This window comes from Bombus affinis, chromosome 1 (assembly GCF_024516045.1).
Source record: "Bombus affinis isolate iyBomAffi1 chromosome 1, iyBomAffi1.2, whole genome shotgun sequence".
Lineage (NCBI taxonomy): Eukaryota > Metazoa > Arthropoda > Insecta > Hymenoptera > Apidae > Bombus > Bombus affinis.
In genome coordinates this window covers 13394446-13412266 of record NC_066344.1, presented here as the reverse complement: position 1 = coordinate 13412266, position 17821 = coordinate 13394446, and the positions used below count along the sequence as shown (strand labels likewise).

General features: G+C 32.9%; 1 protein-coding gene across 2 annotated transcripts; it reads right to left on the bottom strand.

Annotated features, from left to right (window-relative positions):
• Positions 1-308: 308 nt before the first annotated feature.
• On the bottom strand, positions 309-8025 carry LOC126913794 (one cut domain family member 3-like). Of its 2 annotated transcripts, XM_050717075.1 has the most exons (4): positions 7024-8025; positions 3232-3293; positions 2634-2848; positions 309-2582 (listed from the first exon to the last, which is right to left on the bottom strand). In XM_050717075.1, exons 1-4 carry the CDS (start codon positions 7036-7038, stop codon positions 1258-1260), a joined length of 1617 nt encoding a protein of 538 aa, XP_050573032.1. In that variant the 5' UTR covers positions 7039-8025; the 3' UTR covers positions 309-1257. The 2 variants fall into 2 exon arrangements, with proteins under 2 accessions (XP_050573032.1, XP_050573023.1); XM_050717066.1 differs by having other exon boundaries at positions 309-2848; positions 7024-8023.
• Positions 8026-17821: the final 9796 nt, after the last annotated feature.

Here is a 17821-nt window from a genome sequence, read left to right as displayed (position 1 = left end):
GAACCGCACATTGTTCTACCAGGAATTGAGAAGCTTCGAGTCATTAATTACTCGTAAGCAAATAATTCCTTTGCGTAGAAAGGCTTGTTTAAAGGCGAAAATCCATTAAACAAACTAATAAAATACACCATACTCATAAAACTGGATACTACAAGTTAATTCTACATTTCTAATATTTTCTATTATTACTTCCTTTAGGATTCGAATATTTTTTCATTTATTCATATTAAAATATAACATAAAATTTATAAATATTCTAATTGGAATATTCATATATTATATTTTACGTGAAACTAAAAGAATTCGTATATAAAAAAAATGTACTTTATTACGATAACATACACAAACATTGTACAAAAATATCTATATCTACATATGCTTCCGTGAGGAATCGTTATTTACAAGTAAACAAAGAAAATAATTATATTCGATTTGTCATACATGGCTTGTTCAAGCACGAATGACGATTCTTACTCTACTATGTAACGCGGAATCGTATAAAATTTCCTATTTTGACTACCGGTTCTTTTAAGATGCATGGCAGAATTTATTTTAAAGACTTTGCATTTTTTCTAATCGACAGTAGGTTCTGTTGTACATGAATATTAATGTTAATTTCCCAATAGTAATGTCCCTAATTTAAGATTTAATCAAAAACATAATTAAACAGAAAATCTCAATCAGAACAAAAACAGAATACAAATGATAAGATCTCTTGATAATAATCTCCCGAAACAAATATTTGAAACAAAGAAATAATTAATTAAACATTTCACCTAGAAAAATGGTAGCATACGAGTAATAATCTCGCAGTAAAATAATTTCTCGATATTTCTCCAAAAAAGAGAAAGATATTATTGTTCTTCTATTCTAAAATCACAATCAATTTGACATCAATAACTTCAAAATTTTCTATTATAAAATTACTCATTAACGTGACATTCTTTCGCTACCGAGAATAAAGTCTCCACTTTTCCACGGTACTTTCATGTAATTTTACATGGTTTACATGGCTTCCTATAGACATAAAATAAGACGATCTGGACTCCGTTACCGTAATCGCAAACAACGGCGGAGTCCTCGTTTTTTCTCCGAAAGGCGAAAGAGAACAAAAAGAACGCAACGATGGCGACTTTCGCGATTCGCGAACCTTTGACCCCCAGGCTACGGCTACACTAGCAAAAAATTTGAACAACGATGAACGATTTTGTCGTTCAGATGAGTAAAGATCGAACGAAGAATCTCATGGCAGGAGTTTTACTTGTATCCATGGTGTTCGTCGTGGTGAGGTTCAGCCTGTACCCAAACTTTCTCCCAAACGGGCTTCCATATCTTCTTCCACGCTGGCACCTGCACGTCCTTCCACACTGGCACCCATTTGCTCTTCCATTCGTCCTTCCATACCTGCTTCTTCTGTGTTACCCAAATTTGCTTCTTCTCAGGTACCCAGACCTGAACCGATTCCTCTTTCCAAACCAATTTCTTGTCGCTAACCCAGACCTGTTTCTTTTCAGTCTTCCAGATCTGTTTCCATTCAGCTTTCCACTCTAGTTTCTTCTCACTAACCCAGACTTGCTTCTTCTCCGTCCTCCAGATCTTTTTCCATACAGGTTTCCAAATCAGTTTCTTCTTCCAAAGATCATGACTGGTATACTGCCAACCATGATGATCCTTACCAACATATTGTTCACCAGGAATACCTATTTTAATCCACTCAGGGACCCAGACCTTCTTCCAGTCAGGTACCTGAACTTCTTTCCATATAGGTACCTGTACTTCTTTCCAAACTGGCTTCCAAACTTTTTTCCAGGCTGGTACTTGAACCTCTTTCCACGCTGGCACTTGGATCTCTTTCCAAATAGGCTTCTGGACTTTCTTCCAAACTGGTACCTTAACTTCTTTCCACGCTGGAACCTGAACTTCCTTCCAAACAGGTACTTGAACTTTTTTCCATTCTTGTTTCCAGATTAATTTCTGTTCTGTTTTCCAGATTTGCTTCCATTCTGCTTTCCACGTTAATTTTTTCTCCCATTTTCCTTGAGGTTGAGCTGGTGGCCCATAGGATTGCGCTGGTGGTCCATAGGATTGCGCTGGTGGTCCATAAGATTGCGCTGGGGGGCCATAGGATTGTGCTGGAGCACCATAGGAAGTTGATAATCCTCCACTACCACCACCGCCATGGTGGTCTCCTCCTCCTCCTCCTCCTCCTCCTCCGCCTCCTCCTCCTCCATGGTGATCTCCTCCAAATGAACCTTGGTCGCCTCCAAAGGATCCATGACCGCCTCCGAAGGATCCATGACCGCCTCCGAAGGATCCATGTCCACCTCCAAAGGATCCATGGTCACCTCCAAAAGATCCATGACCACCTCCATTTCCATGATCATCACCAAAGGATCCACCGCTGCTATATCCTTGATCGCCTCCAAAAGAACCGTGATCAGCACCGTGATCGGATGGAGCACCATAGGAAGACGATGGGCCTGCTGGAGCGCCATAACTGGATGATGGTGCACCATAAGAAGAGGATGGGCCTGCTGGAACGCCATAACTGGACGATGGTGCACCGTAAGAAGAGGATGGACCTGATGGAACACCATAACTGGACGATGGAGCACCGTAAGAAGAGGATGGACCTGATGGAGCACCATAACTGGATGATGGTGCGTTGTAGGAAGAGGATGGTCCTGATGGAGCACCGTAAGAAGAGGAAGGTGCACCATAAGAGGAAGATGGTGGTGGTGGAGCACCATAAGAATCAGATGGTGCGTTGTAGGAGCTTCCTACGTTTGGAACTCCATAAGAGGTCGCAGGTGGGCCATATTGGCTTGGAGGTGGGCTTAGAGGTGCTCTGAAATTTGTAATTATTTTTTGCTATATTATAATATTTATTTTGTATAATATTATTACTATTACTATATACGATATAATACAAAATATTTAATCGCAGGTGTTTATACAAATTCATATTTTTATGAACATAGTTAAAAAATAAGATCTAAGCAAAAATCTATTTTGTCCTCTAAATATTATAACGAGTACTTTTGGTTTTTTGTATATTTTTACGTATGATGTACATTGTATGCATTTCTGTACTTATAAATTTCCCATAAATGTATAAATATCCACTAAGTATTCACTATTAATTAAATATGATTTTTTAATTCATATATCTATTGTTACAAATTTCACAGCTATTTATTTCGCCAATTAATTACAAAGTCATCTACTCACTCTTTCTTGGTCCTTATCGGGTCCCCAAGAGCAGAGACGAAAAGGAAGCAACACAGGAATAACTGCAAAGATTATTTTTTAATTACCAATTATTTAAGAATTATTACTTCCTTTCGCATCTATAATTTATTCATTTATTTCACATCTTTATTTATTATCAGGCATACGAGATAGGCAAGTATACAAACAATAAAGAAGAAGTAAAATATATAATATTTACGGAAATGCAGATGAAATCGAGTTGGTATCATCTATCGGAAGAAAATACACTCATCGTCTAAGCAGAGATGCAAATGAACTAATCATGGTACGTTAGTCATCTAGGTGACTCTAGTGACTGTATAATACATAATTATACTAGGTATATACCTAGTAACACAGTAACAACCTCTAAATATTCAACCAACTGCAGATACAATCTACTGTGTTCTAACTGAAACAGTACCTCGTACACGAGCATTATACTTATAATTACAGGCTGATTTCAATCTATATTCCGCTCGACCTTCACGCGCTATCTCTCTTTACATCTTGACCATCGATCACGCGAACGTTCATGTACCTCTTATACTTTATTCCATACGCTAAAATTAAAATTTGAAAGGAGGAGAAGAATCTTAATAGAGATATCTTTGTAGAGGTGTAGTCCTTGTCCTTAGTGAAATTAATTGAGCTGTTTTTTGATTTTGAATCCTTTCAGAATTAAAAATTGATGAAGTAGTAATTAATTCTAATCAAATCGATATTAATTCCAACAAATGTAAATTAAATATGACGTAGATTCTGCAATATGCATTTAAACATAAAAAGAAGAGCAAAATTTAAAATTTTCATTGTTCGGTATCACATACAGTTATCAAAGTTACAATTTTTTTTAATGTGAACTGTGTCTGTATAGTATCAACCTCTGACAAAGCTAATTGCAATTGTAAAATAATTTGTCTTTCATATTTCTTCCAGAATAATAGAAGTTACACTCAAAAACTTCACCTTTAATAACAAAAATTTTGCAACGCTTACAATTTCATCTCAGTAATATACTTCTCTTTTCTTTTTAGACTAAAAATAACGATAAAAAGTTGCATAAAACTCAAAAACCAAAAGAGAAGAGTAATTTTCAATTAAAAAAACAGTTCATGAAGAAGATCGATAGCCACATTTTCTGCAAATGTCTTTAAAAAGTTACGAATGATATATCTTGTAGGATGGTTTACGATCGTCTCTCTCAAAAATGAAAGTGACCGCGTGCAAACTAACGAATGGACATAAACAAGACCAGGAATGGGGTCAACGGTGGCCCCCTTTTTCCTCTTCTTTTTCCCCTTTACCAACGTGGAAACAGGAGCTTGATCGTGAAACTCGTAGTTGTTCATTAACGCCAGGAAGACCGACGGGAAAGTGGGCCTCTCAGTTTCGTTTCTCGCTCCGAAACGTGTTTACTTTTTATTTTGGTTGGCTGCCATTTTGGTGAACCGGCTTATCACTGGCCTTCCTGTTACGTTAATTGCCATAAGCCACAATTGCTTTGTCAAGATCAATACCCGGACCGATCCAAGAGAGTAATAACCCGAAGATTATTCGATTAATACAATTTTTCAATTTTTAATATTTTAGGGAATAAAATTTTCAATCTTTGATTAAAAAATACATCGTTGTCAATGATATTTTAAGATTAAAAGTCTTTTAAAAAATTATAATATTGTTACAGGCTTTTAAGTCTCAGATTAAAAAATATACTATTATAAACGATATCTTTTAATAAGAAAATATTCTAAGAACATTACCACGATACTAGAATTTAAAATCAGAAATTAGCAAATAAGCTATTGTCAAGAGTATTTAAAAAAGATTATTACTATGCTATTATAGGTAATAGTTTCAGAATAAACTAACGATTTTAGAGATAAATTTTAATCAAATTAACTTGTATCAAGATTGATGGTCTGTTAATTGATTGAATCAATGATAATACCGATAATCCAAATTTATGAAAGTATTGGGAACCGATAGAAAGTTGTTAGAGATGACATTAACCTAACGATAGAAAGGCAAAAGTGTGACATCTCGGCATATTCTTTCACATATACATACAATAGAGATAAACCGCTAAACAATCACTAAGAATTGATGTGAAGAGCTTACAAATTTCAAAGAATGACGTTTGAGAAAAGAAATGTTGGAGAAGTGAATAATTTTATGAAATTGGAATTTTTCTACGGAAATAGATTTCCGTAACTGGGTTAAATGTGGAAGGTGAACGAATTTCTGATATCTTTGGTACAATTTTACGAAAGATGATCATTCGAGGCACGAGCACAACGTTCGACTTTCCATTCTGCACAACGTGAAGCGACGAGAATACTTACTTAGGATGGCTCCTAGAAAATAGCATCGACGTACTGAATTCGGTGACTCGAACGGAATGTTAACTTCACCAACTATTCGTGAACGAAACTATATAGTTTGGTTTCCATCAACGTTTCAAACTGTAACCTTACTTGTAGAAAAGATAAACGAGGGAGATTTTCAAGAAATTCCTCAGGTCAGTAGTATGACGCGAAGAAGGAAATGGAATCGGCTAATAAAGTATTCATTTAGAATTGCAATTTGAACTTTTCGAGAAGTTCTTCAATCTAGTAGTGTGACATCAAAATGTTACCTACTGATCTACAATTCATGATTTCTGGAATTTTCAGATTCAAAAATCAAGGAATTCAGAAATTTTTGATGAACAAAATTGTCATGTTTTAGTATAGACAAATTCAATATTCCTAACGAGATAATTCAACCTTATCTTCAAAGAACCAAGAATCACTATATAACCACGAAGACCAACCGTTATAATGCTATAATACATTGAGACACGTGATATCAAGATTCACTGTCATTCTGACTTTTAAAACCAACCTACTATTCTACTTGATATCTCGAGGAACGAAACTCTATTAACACGCCCACTGTGGATCGCAATGATTAAATTTCATTAACTATAATGTTATATGCTACCAGTGAAAAAATGGTACAAGTGTTTCTTCCTTCAACAAGATAAATACAAGAAGCATCCGTATCTATCTACAAAATTTTGTTATAAATTTCCGAGTATTATTATATGAATACATACGGTGAAATAGTATACTAATATTAGATTGTCCGAAAAGTTTCTTCCGTTTCATAAGATGATAATAGATGAACAACAATTTTTGTTTTATATTATTTTATTGAATTAGGTATGATCCATTTCGTTATATTTCTATTATTATGTTCATGCATAATTCAATAAACTAATATAAAACAAAAAACATTGTGCTTCTGTTATTTCCTTATAAAATGAAAGAAACATTTCGGACAACCTAATATTTAAAATCATATAAATTTCTCTACCAAGGAAATCATTAACTTTACCAATTTCTCAAATTAAAGATTTTGTCATTTGTACCACTTCTTTCTTGAACTACTCGAACAGTTCCCATATAACACTTGTCTGTATGTTACAAAACTTTACGTGAATTACTATTCTTTATAACAATTATTATTTATCTTTTTCCACAATTTTGTGATTTCTTGCGTTCCACGTTTAATTCGGTATCCTATCCGTACGATCCAATGGTACGCATAGTTCGCAGTGAACGTGTTAATTCACCAAAGCTCGGTTCCAATAACTCTCTCATCACTCCTCCGCGAGTATCGTTAAAAGATATCACATTTCTTTTGTTCCACAAATACACTTGTACTACACGAATCCGTACCACGAAACAATAATGACAAAGATGATGACAAAAATTGGACACTGACCAGGCTAGACCGCATCTTCACAAGCTTGAGGGGTGTCGTTCACCGCGCGATGACGAGGAAAAAACGGCAAAGGCTGCCGCCTTTATTATTATTATTATTTTTTTTTTTTTGGTTACGGTTCGTCACTCCTCTGACGAATTCCCCGTGGCTACGGTGCCTTTTATAGCGAATGTTTCCTCCGCCTAGACGGCTAGTCGCCCTAAGCATAGAGATATTTCGAGGAGGGGTATATCCATGAGTGCATCCGCAACGCTATACGGGGGTCTCTGTGGCGCTTACATCCTCAACTCACCTCTGGAGGGGATCTACAACGCGTTATGATCATCGTCGAAGGTAAAAGGGGCATTTGGGTGCCATCACCGTACCAGACGCGAAACGTGGATTTTTTTCAGAACGTTGTGCTACTCATCCTACTCGTTTAACCAGGTGAACACTTTCGAGTCAGGTTGCTAGCTGGAAGCTCTTTCCATTGCCTGATTGTTTTTAATGAAGGCAGACAGTTCTTCTTTTTATATGGAAATATTAACAAATCCTTTTTCAAAAGATACAAGTAAAGTGTATTGTCCAGGGGAGATTGAATCTTCATAACTAGCAGTGGATTCAGATATAGCATACTTAATAATGGTGGGATCAAATATAATAAGATAGATAGAATCTATTGTGCATACTTACAATTTATCTGATTTGTGTTCGAGTCTGTTTAAAGATTCTTTTGCAGAATTCTTTTCAGATATTTTAAAACATGTTAGTAGCATTTTAAGTAGAAATTTAACTATAAAGATTGGAACATCCTATTAACATATAGAGAGAGAAGATAATAAGTCTTATTTTTAGGTGGATTCACATCTTTTCAAGTACTTCAAGATTATGTAACACTTTCATGTCTAATCAAATCTTGATCAAGTAAATTCGAATCCCTTGCAAATATATACTTTAATCAGAAGTTCGTGATATCCTGGTGATAAATTTCTATTTATAAAGTCGAACTACAGCAAAATTGTAGTATACATTGTACATAATATAGCTTTCTTTTTTTTTTTTTGCAAAGTTCTCATTTTCAAAAATAAGAAAATAAAACCCTGGTAGAAAAAATTGTTGGCAAACTTCGAATTCATTCTTATTAGAACTCATCTTGTAGATGTAAATTAAGGAAATGATGCAGCAGCATGAAAAATCTACATCTGTCTACACTCTACGCAAAGAAGATCAATTAACATTGTAAAATTGACTCATTGAAGATAAACCAGTCTCTTGAATCCTGGTATCCGAGTATATACAAGAAAGAACATTGTACGGCTGTGTATTTGTTTGCTTTCACTGCTAAAACAGTTAAAACGTTTTATGCAATCGCCTATACCCGCTGGATCTCCGACTCGTATGTAATCCCAGGAAAGCGTTGAACGTTACAAAACGGCAACCAATTGATATTTTCCAATGTCATAATTTCTATTAATCATTCGATTGTAGCCTCCTTGAAAGTCAGATATACCATACTTAATATGCATGTAATATAATCTTAAGTATAATTGATTACGATGGGATGAATTGTTTAATGTTGGGTTGTTTTGAAAGTTCGTAAAGCTTCTAGAAATTTATATTATGTCGTGTTGTATATTTGACTGGAATAAGAATCTGACAAAGAACTTTTTATTATGAATCTTTGAGAAATAATAAAATAGCTTGTAAATATTTTTTCGAAAAATTAGTGAAAAAAAGACAAGAAATTAGTTAAGAAAGCAATGATAAAACTGTGCCATGGTGCATGATGATTAAAATACATCGATAAGAAAGATCTATATTTAACAAAATATTGATTTTATAAAAATATATCGTCTGTTATAAAATTTTTTTAACATTTTGCTAGAAAGTTTACGAACAATCCAATATAGATAATTGACGAATTATTACGACAGCACCTCTTCCATTACTCCTCTCATTTCCATGAGGAACATCTAATTTGACTAAATCAGACATTTGAAACATCTAATATTTTTCATCCCAACGTGCTCTTTTCTTAGGTAAAACACAATTTCCCAATAATTTTTAATTTTAAATTTCTAGAAATTTTCTCAAATTCCATTCACTTTATCAATCTTAATTGATTGCTTATCGTCATACAAATTCGTTTATCTTCAAATATTGAATTAATGACGATTTCCAATCTCATTTTAGGGATCAAATAATTTGGTAACACTGTTAGAGATTTCGTTGCTCAACCAAATCGACCACGCAGCAGGGACCACGGTCTCGATTACGCAAACTGTTGGTATAGATTAGATACGATGTGAGAGTTGCCGTGAACGAGGAATGGGAACATTATCGGTCGTACTCCGTATAAAATATTAATGACCCTCGGAGAGCTCGCGAAATTCACTCACTTGTCATGGAAACGTGCTTTGATCATCGACTCGTAATGAAACTTCTGTTTCGATTGACTTAAGAGAGTAAAGAAGACAAGAATACGTCTAAAAACGAGAGAAAGGACGCAGGTATTAAGAGGAAGAGTTCTTGTCGAATATGGGGAGAAATTGATATAATCGACATTTGATCTTTATGTTATTTTTAATCTTCAAAATATTTTCATCTTCCTCACATATTTCACTTTCGCAGCTTTTCAGCCCTTTCTGCCATTTCTAATCTTTTGAACTTTGTTGATTTTGCCTTTCTTTCTATCTTTAATCTTCTGAACTTTTCTGACCTCTCTGACTTCTTTTTGATCTTTCTGATCTTATTCATTTTTTCGATATTTTTAATTCTTTGCCTTGAATGGTGTTCTTAATATTTTTAATCTTACTTATATTTTTCATCTCCTTAACTTTTGTAGTATTTCTTAGCTTTCAGCAATTCAACTTTGACTTACGAAAATTTTGGATCCTCTTCCAGTTTCATCGTTAAGATTGATATTCTAATAAATCTTGAAATACTGGAATTATGATCAAATCATTAAATTACAAGTAACTATTTAATTAAAAGATAATTACTGAAATTTATGGAAATCAGACTATCATATCTATATCATAATCATATCTATAGTAACAGTTTGTACGAAATTGGTATCCTTCGTTGTTTAATTAGTGCTTAGATTTGAAAAATCTGCGGAATGTCCGACTGGATTTGACGAGAACAATCGACTAATTTACGAGCGTGCTCCTACTAATACATCGCCAATAGTTTATGGTTCTTTCTCCTTAAATAATTATTTCACAACATCCTTTTAGAATTTCAAAAATGTATCTTTAAAAGGACAATTAATACTCAACTTTCTAGAAAGGACTATTCTTTTTTATCCTTTTTTTTTAATGAGTTTAAACATCTATTATCTTTTAACGGAGAATACATAATAACATGACATAAATTTTCGTACGTTTTACAATTCCTCATGTAAATGCTCACATTCCTTTTAGACATACAGATATGCCCTACTATTTCTCATATCTCTCAATAATTTTAGATCCGGTTTTATTTATTCCCTCAACGTAATATGGAAACTAGCCAACCTATTTGTATTCTAATAATGTTGGCTTATTTTTCAGCTCTCCTTTTAAACCTCTTTAAAACAGCTGTATCTATTTCTCCTTTCATTTTCCTTTCATCTATTTCCTTGTTTTCCTTTCGTATAAATTCTTTTTCATACTTCTATCAGCACATGGTCGACTTATCTCTCTTGTTATATCTAATAAATTATTACTTATTTAATAACAATAACTAACAATAATAGAAACCTGATTCAACATGAAATTTTAACAAACTTTCCTTTAACGAAAGAGGGGAAAAATACTTATAATTTTCTAAAGTAAAAAAGAGAAAGAAACCACACAGTATATTCAGAAGCAAGTATATTGGAACCTCCAACCTGGAAGTGCATTTAGCTGACTTAGAATGTGGGTGAGGACGCGACAAATCGGAGAAACGCATCGCAGGCCACAACGTGAGAAGAAGCTCACAAACGACTTGTTTGAAACGAAGTGCACACAATAAACGTTTTACCGCCAAGAAACTACATCAACTCGATTGTACCTTTTAAAGAGTCACTTTGACTTTCTTTAGATTCTGCTCGTGGCCTGCTATCGATTTAATACCTTTCACCGGTACCATCCTTTATTTCCGTAACAGCGTTAGAACGACACGGAAGTAAGACTCTTTGTGACCCCTGGAAACACTTACTATGGAGCATACATATGTAGAATATTAATAAAGTAATAGCTTCCGATATTTGAGCACTAATAAATGTAAGTATTATAATGTACCTCTTGAAATTGCCCTACTTCTCAGAATTCTTTCTTGTTCTGAAAATTTTCTTGTTATATAGAAAGTGTAGATTGGTGAAATTATGTGATTATTATTCGATGAAATGCATTTACAAATTATACTTCTTCTCAATATTGCCTTTAATTTTGAAGATTCCCTTGGTCTAAAAAAAAAGTGAATATTGTTATTTAGATAGCAATCATGGGAATTATCTTACTACTTAATCTTTTTTCTGGTTTTAAAAATCTTTCCCTGAAAAATAATATTGATAGAACAATATACTAAAAGTAAATTTTAAAATATTTATGTATTAAAGTAAATAAATACAAATAATAATTGTAAAATATTGAAGCATAGGTACAATTTCTGAAGGAAATGAAAGTAAATCCTCTTGACCTTACAAGAAATAATGTTTCTGGAGGAAAGTTCTCTAATACTAGGTCGCGACCAAAAATTGCTCCGAACGTAAACTATTGCTTTCTTGATCTCAATGCATCAGCAGAGAAAATAGCATAGAGAATACCGCGAGTTTCTCGCTTCCAATAAAAGTACCATTGACCCTGCTATCGTCTTCATACTGAGTGTAGACCGTGAGATACACGCGCCAGTATATGTGTTTCGTATTTTCGAGTGAAAGTTCAAGCGTTCTGCGTGAAATGAAAATCCCCATTCTTCCTTGGAAAATTAGACGTTTCAATTAATACAGCATCATTAATTCTTTTAAGCGCACGTCACTGCATCAATAATAAATTGCAGCTAACAGTTATGCATCAGATGCATCACGCTCGTATGCATATCGTTGTCATTAAATACAAATACTAAACAATTATTACTTTCTTTTTCTTTCAACCTTTGTTTTTATATATTTTAAAATATAGAATTGACTAAAAATCATTCTTGCCTCTTCAGATAAAATTTAAAGAACATGTTGTTGAATCATATGTAATATAATAATTATATAATAATTTCTAACATAATAATTTAAATTTGATTCCTTAATTTTGGAGCATTTAATTTTATTTTCCTCAGTCTATGGGATAAAATAATAAATATAATGTAATAAAACAGAATGTTGAGTACAAAATAATATTAAATACTCCAAAAATAAGTAATCCATCTCAAATTACTGTAATTATATCTAATCCAAAAATACTAGTTGTGTGTTAAATAATATATTGTCTATTTGGCGTAATAATCTGTTGCTAACTTCCATTATTCCATTTTTAAAGAATTTCTTTATTTATATATTTTCCATATTTTCCATATTTTCCATATTTTCTATATTTATAGAATTTCTTTCCGATATCTTTTCTTTCTAAATAATTATTGTTACGTTTCTCATGAACATTTGATTGAAACGTATGTATAATGTTAAAAATCAAGCAGTATAGTTTTTATGGTTCTATTTGAAATATAGTGTTCCCGATGAAAATTTTCAGATACACGTGTGAAAGATTCCAGCCATTGAAAGTCGTCATTACGCTCATGATCAGGTCACTTTGACTTTCTTTCGATTTAGGGTTGCAGCTGTCTTCTCCGCACTTCATATTCCAAAGGATAATGGTGCTTGGTTACTTTCACTGTGCTTGGAGCGGAGATCCGAATCATTCTACGAAACAGGCATGATCATCGTCCCTCGCTACTTAAGAGTTCGTAAAGTAGAGGAATCATTACATCGTGTCTTATTTTATTTCTATACGTTTGGGATCATTTCGAAATGTATGTGATTTGTATATGATTGCTGGTGTAGAAGCAGCTAGAATTAAATTGACATAACAATTATGAAATGTATAATAACCTACAATAAGTACGGAAAAAAGATTGATGTCATATCTACTTTCTAATTTTTTCAAAGGATTACATATCAAAACATACTTTACATATGTAAAGACTATCGTAAAGCAAATTTCACTTTTTAAAATAAAATAAAATAATATTGAAATTTAATATTGTTTGTGGTTCATATCTTTGAAAATGTATGTGGACAAGGATCAATCGTCATAAATTCTCTCCATATTCGATGCGCACGTAATAATGCACAGATGCACATCATGCAAAATCTGTGTGAGGCCTCTAAACAGTATCGAATATCGCTAGAAAATGAAACATAAACAGTCGGAGAAAGTAACTTTAGCTAGTCTTATTTTTAATGCCTACATATAACGTCATTCAGTGTCAAAAAGAGAATGTTTATGTAGTATCGGAGATCTTTCTCTCGAGCACCCTTTAGTTAATCGAGAGGAATTCGTACTTTCCACAATTAAATGTTCCCGTAAAAAAAAGATCCACAGGTGAGACTGTTAAAAGTTCATGAAATCTTTAAAACTATTATATTCGTTAAATTTGAAACATTTAAGATTACATTATAAAAAAGTAAATTTATTTATTGCGGAATTCATTAAACTTTAAACATTTCAGAGTTACATTATATAAAAAACGTATATGAATCTATTGCGCATGCACAAATCGCATTAATATTTACCATCGTGCAGGAAAATCTTAATGGTTACCACTACAGAGCACACTTTCCTGTAGACTTTCCTTCCGTATTTATGTAGCAACAATTATGTGATCCAAACGATGAAGAAAGGGAAGATTAATTTCATTGGTATTCACAAGGACGTCGCCTTGCAAATTAGGTTAGAATAATAAACCTCTAGAATTTAAATGCGCTTCCACTGCCTCCAACACAATGATGCAGGAAAGTAATGTTTTAAACGTCATTTACAGCATCAGAACAATACATCAGGAACAACTACTTTTCCGGTGAAGAAGTTCTTGATCTAACCAGGAAGTTTCAACGGGTAGAATTAAAACGATTACTCGGTTTCGGTTCCCTGTGTATTAACAGTTTCTGCGGGCGATTCTGCTGGTGGCTTGTGCAATCAATCAACTAACTGGTTGCATTCACATGTAGTGGTTTGTCACATTTGTAACACTGTGCGTCAACTATTGTACGGGCACCGTTGATTACGTTACTTCTTTTTTCTGTCTTTATCCAACGATTTTATGCTTCTACCAATTCTTTTAAATTACGTTTATAGAAAAAATTCTGAAATTTACTTAAGAGATTAAGTTCCTCTTCAAAATTCCTTCTTACAGAAATCATAACAATTTATTATCGGCGATAAAATTTTCTTTGATTAGCAATAATTAAAATTTAACATTTATTATTATAACCAATTGTCAGTGTAATGCTATAAATTGATTTGTTAATTTACATGGAAATTAATCTTGATCCGGCTAGAAAGATATTAAAGAAGTTGTCTAGTTTTTAATGGATACAATGACGAAACCAAAATGGGAAAGAACGAATAACTTGAATACGAGAGAGAAGTCGGCAGTGATCTCAGATTAATTTGCAGAACGTGTGAAGAACGACGGTAAAATGTCTGTGAGAATGAAAGTAATACTCTCCTCTGCCTATTTAGATACGTCTCATTAATAAGACGCATCTAATATAAGTTTGTAAGTATTTTTGTAGAAGACTAAATTGGCTTCCGACAAGGCAATTGCATCACATCAGATTTTATTTCACGATTTCTATATTGATAAGGCGAGCCACAGTGGTCAAACCAGCTATTTTAGCTAAATAAGTAGATTCTTAAGTAGTCATCAACGAGGAAAAGATATTCACGACACTTCTTCCGGTTTACCATTTTCAACGAGGCTAATAATACCCTTTCCCGCTAATGATAGTCTTAAACGTAATTGCTATGAAAATCATTATGTCAATGAATTTTTATAGTAACATATTGCAAAGGTAAATGTTTTTGTATTATACTTATTTTATGTTACGTTATCTATTGACATAAATATATATTGACATAAATAGTCTTAAACGTAATTGCTATGAAAACCATTATGTCAATGAATTTTTATAATAACATATTGCAAAGGTAAATGTTTTTGTATTATACTTATTTTATGTTACGTTATCTATTGACATAAATATTTTCGTCACTTTTTAACATGCATAAAATAATACGATTAGAAGAAGACAGCGAAAACTTTTGTTCCTTTGGAGGCGTGTCTGTGGAAATATACGATACCAATCCGTTCCACGCCATTCGTCTGCGAGGATAAACTAACAGATCATTAAAATTCGCCGAAAATACACGACTGATGCTGTTTCGTGTTTTCGAGAATTCGATCGAACTGTTGATATAGCCTCTTTACAAGTTTGTCAAAGTTTACAAATCCTGTTCCTAATATTCCATGTTTAGCACTGGATTTAGGATTAAAAATTAGTTTAAAAGTTATTAAGAAATTCTTGGTTCATTTGGTCTTCTTTACCTATTATGAAATATTTGTATTTGATCAGCTGATATCTGTATCCTATTGATAAATATTTAAAATGATTTACATTTCAAAGACAACGAATCGCAAATGTCTAAATATAAAAATGTAACGATATCTTAATTGGATTTTAATATTCAAAACAACGATAGTGTTTCATCAATGTTGGAAGGTATTTTATTAGAATTGTTAGAAAGTTATATTTGTAATATGTTATATAATTGTTGCAAATCCTTCAGAATTCAATGGCCGAAAACGCGTTAGAAACTCATGATACTGTTTTGCATGCAACAAATACGATATGTATAAGTAGCACGTACTGTGATTTTAGATTTGTTCGAATACACAAACGGCCACGTGAGCTGCAAAACGATTACGTTAAACTGTTAACATTTTCACTCTGGTTTTCCTCAATTTCGATCTTTATTATTGGTGATTAGAGTAAGTGTCGCGCGCGAGACTTTCAGATCCTTGACTTGAAAATTTTTATTTAAATTTGAATATACATTTAAATTTAAATTTAAAAATTTGAATTTGAATTTACACATTTTTATTTAAAATTAAATACTCGAGTTTGAATTTTTCTGTTTAAGGAAGTAACTGCACTCTTCTAAACATATGTTTACAGGATATATTACAAAAAACTTTTATCATGAAGTAGATAAATAGATTCTGCAGGTTTGCTTCAAACACCAAAGGGAAGACAAATGTTTGACATATCTAGTTGCCTATAATGAAAAAGGCGGATTTTCTACCGACCACTATGTCAAATACGTAAGTGAAATACTCTTTAAAGTATGTAATGAAGAATCCATGAACGAACTGCATTCCGAACGCGAGTAAAAGTTCAACCAATAAGTACGACCGCAAATCTGATATCTCTCTTAATGTACCACGAACTTTTTCGTTTCTTCAATTTTAATACTTCAGTAGTGATAAAGATATTTTTTTTTTAAATAATTAAATAAAGCCTCAAGAATAAGTATATATAAATATTTAAATTAAGTAATATAGTTCTGTAATATTATTACTAAAATAATGTTTAATACAATTTCAAAATCCAAAATGGATGAATCAAAGATGTGTTGAACATGAAAATGGAGAATAATTCAAAGCACTGGATCTCTCATAATCAATAGAATAACTATAAACATCTTCATATACCGTGTGACTATACAATTAATATTCTTCTGCATATTTCTTCTGCATATACATACAATATCATCAGCTACCCTTGTTCTCACCCTTAATTCGCTTCTGAAAGAATCGACATTTACGCTACGAGACCGTTGTTCAGGAAAACATAGAATTCTCGTCAATCGACACTCGTCTCTCATTATCGCCTTTTTCCTCGCTATCTCAATCGTCACATCCTGCCGCCTATTATTCCCATTATCTTTATTACTTGAACTTATCCAAACGGAACGTTCACGGTTTGACTAATCTTTCTAATTGCATACTCAGCGTCGATATGTAATTGATCTTATCATCGATTCTATATTATCGGATACTCAAAATAGCCAACAAGAAGGTTGTAAAACAGATACTACAAGATGTATAAAAATTAGGCTCTTAATTTCCTGCATTATTTCTTACCACTCAGAAGTAAAAATCAAATAAAAATTCTCTTTTTCGTAGAATTGAAAATATGCAAACGCCTATAAACGATTAAATAAACGCTTCAATGAAAGAAAACTTCCAACGCCTCTTCAAGATATGGGGGAAATATTTCTATCTGTGTATCGCCTTTCAAAGGTATGGTAATTATTATTTTAGTAGTTTTATGACTTTAACTTGAAAAAACGTAAGCAAGAAAAATTTTTATAAATAAAATTCCGTTAAACACATTATTTTTTTCACTTTCTTCTTATACCTTTCTAAATTGTCGGTGGAACTTTCACGATATAATGGGTAATACTAGTGGTTACGCAAGCTGCCGATTTTTTGTTCAACGTCGACATAGAGCCCGGACGAAATTGTTTGCTTTTTCCTGAAGAGAATCCGGAAGAGACTTATATAAGAATAATTATTTTCAATTTGGAAGCGAAGTCACAACCATGATTTGCATAATACGTGCACATCCTCTTTATTGGAGGTACTGTTTGTGCATTATTTATCATGTACTATTATTGATTGATAGTCTATTTCTTTATTCTGATTTTTAGATAATAAATTGGGTAATAATTTAATAAAATTAAATAGTATGAGGTTGGTGCTTTAAAAGTAGGAGGAAAGAATGACCATGCTCGTT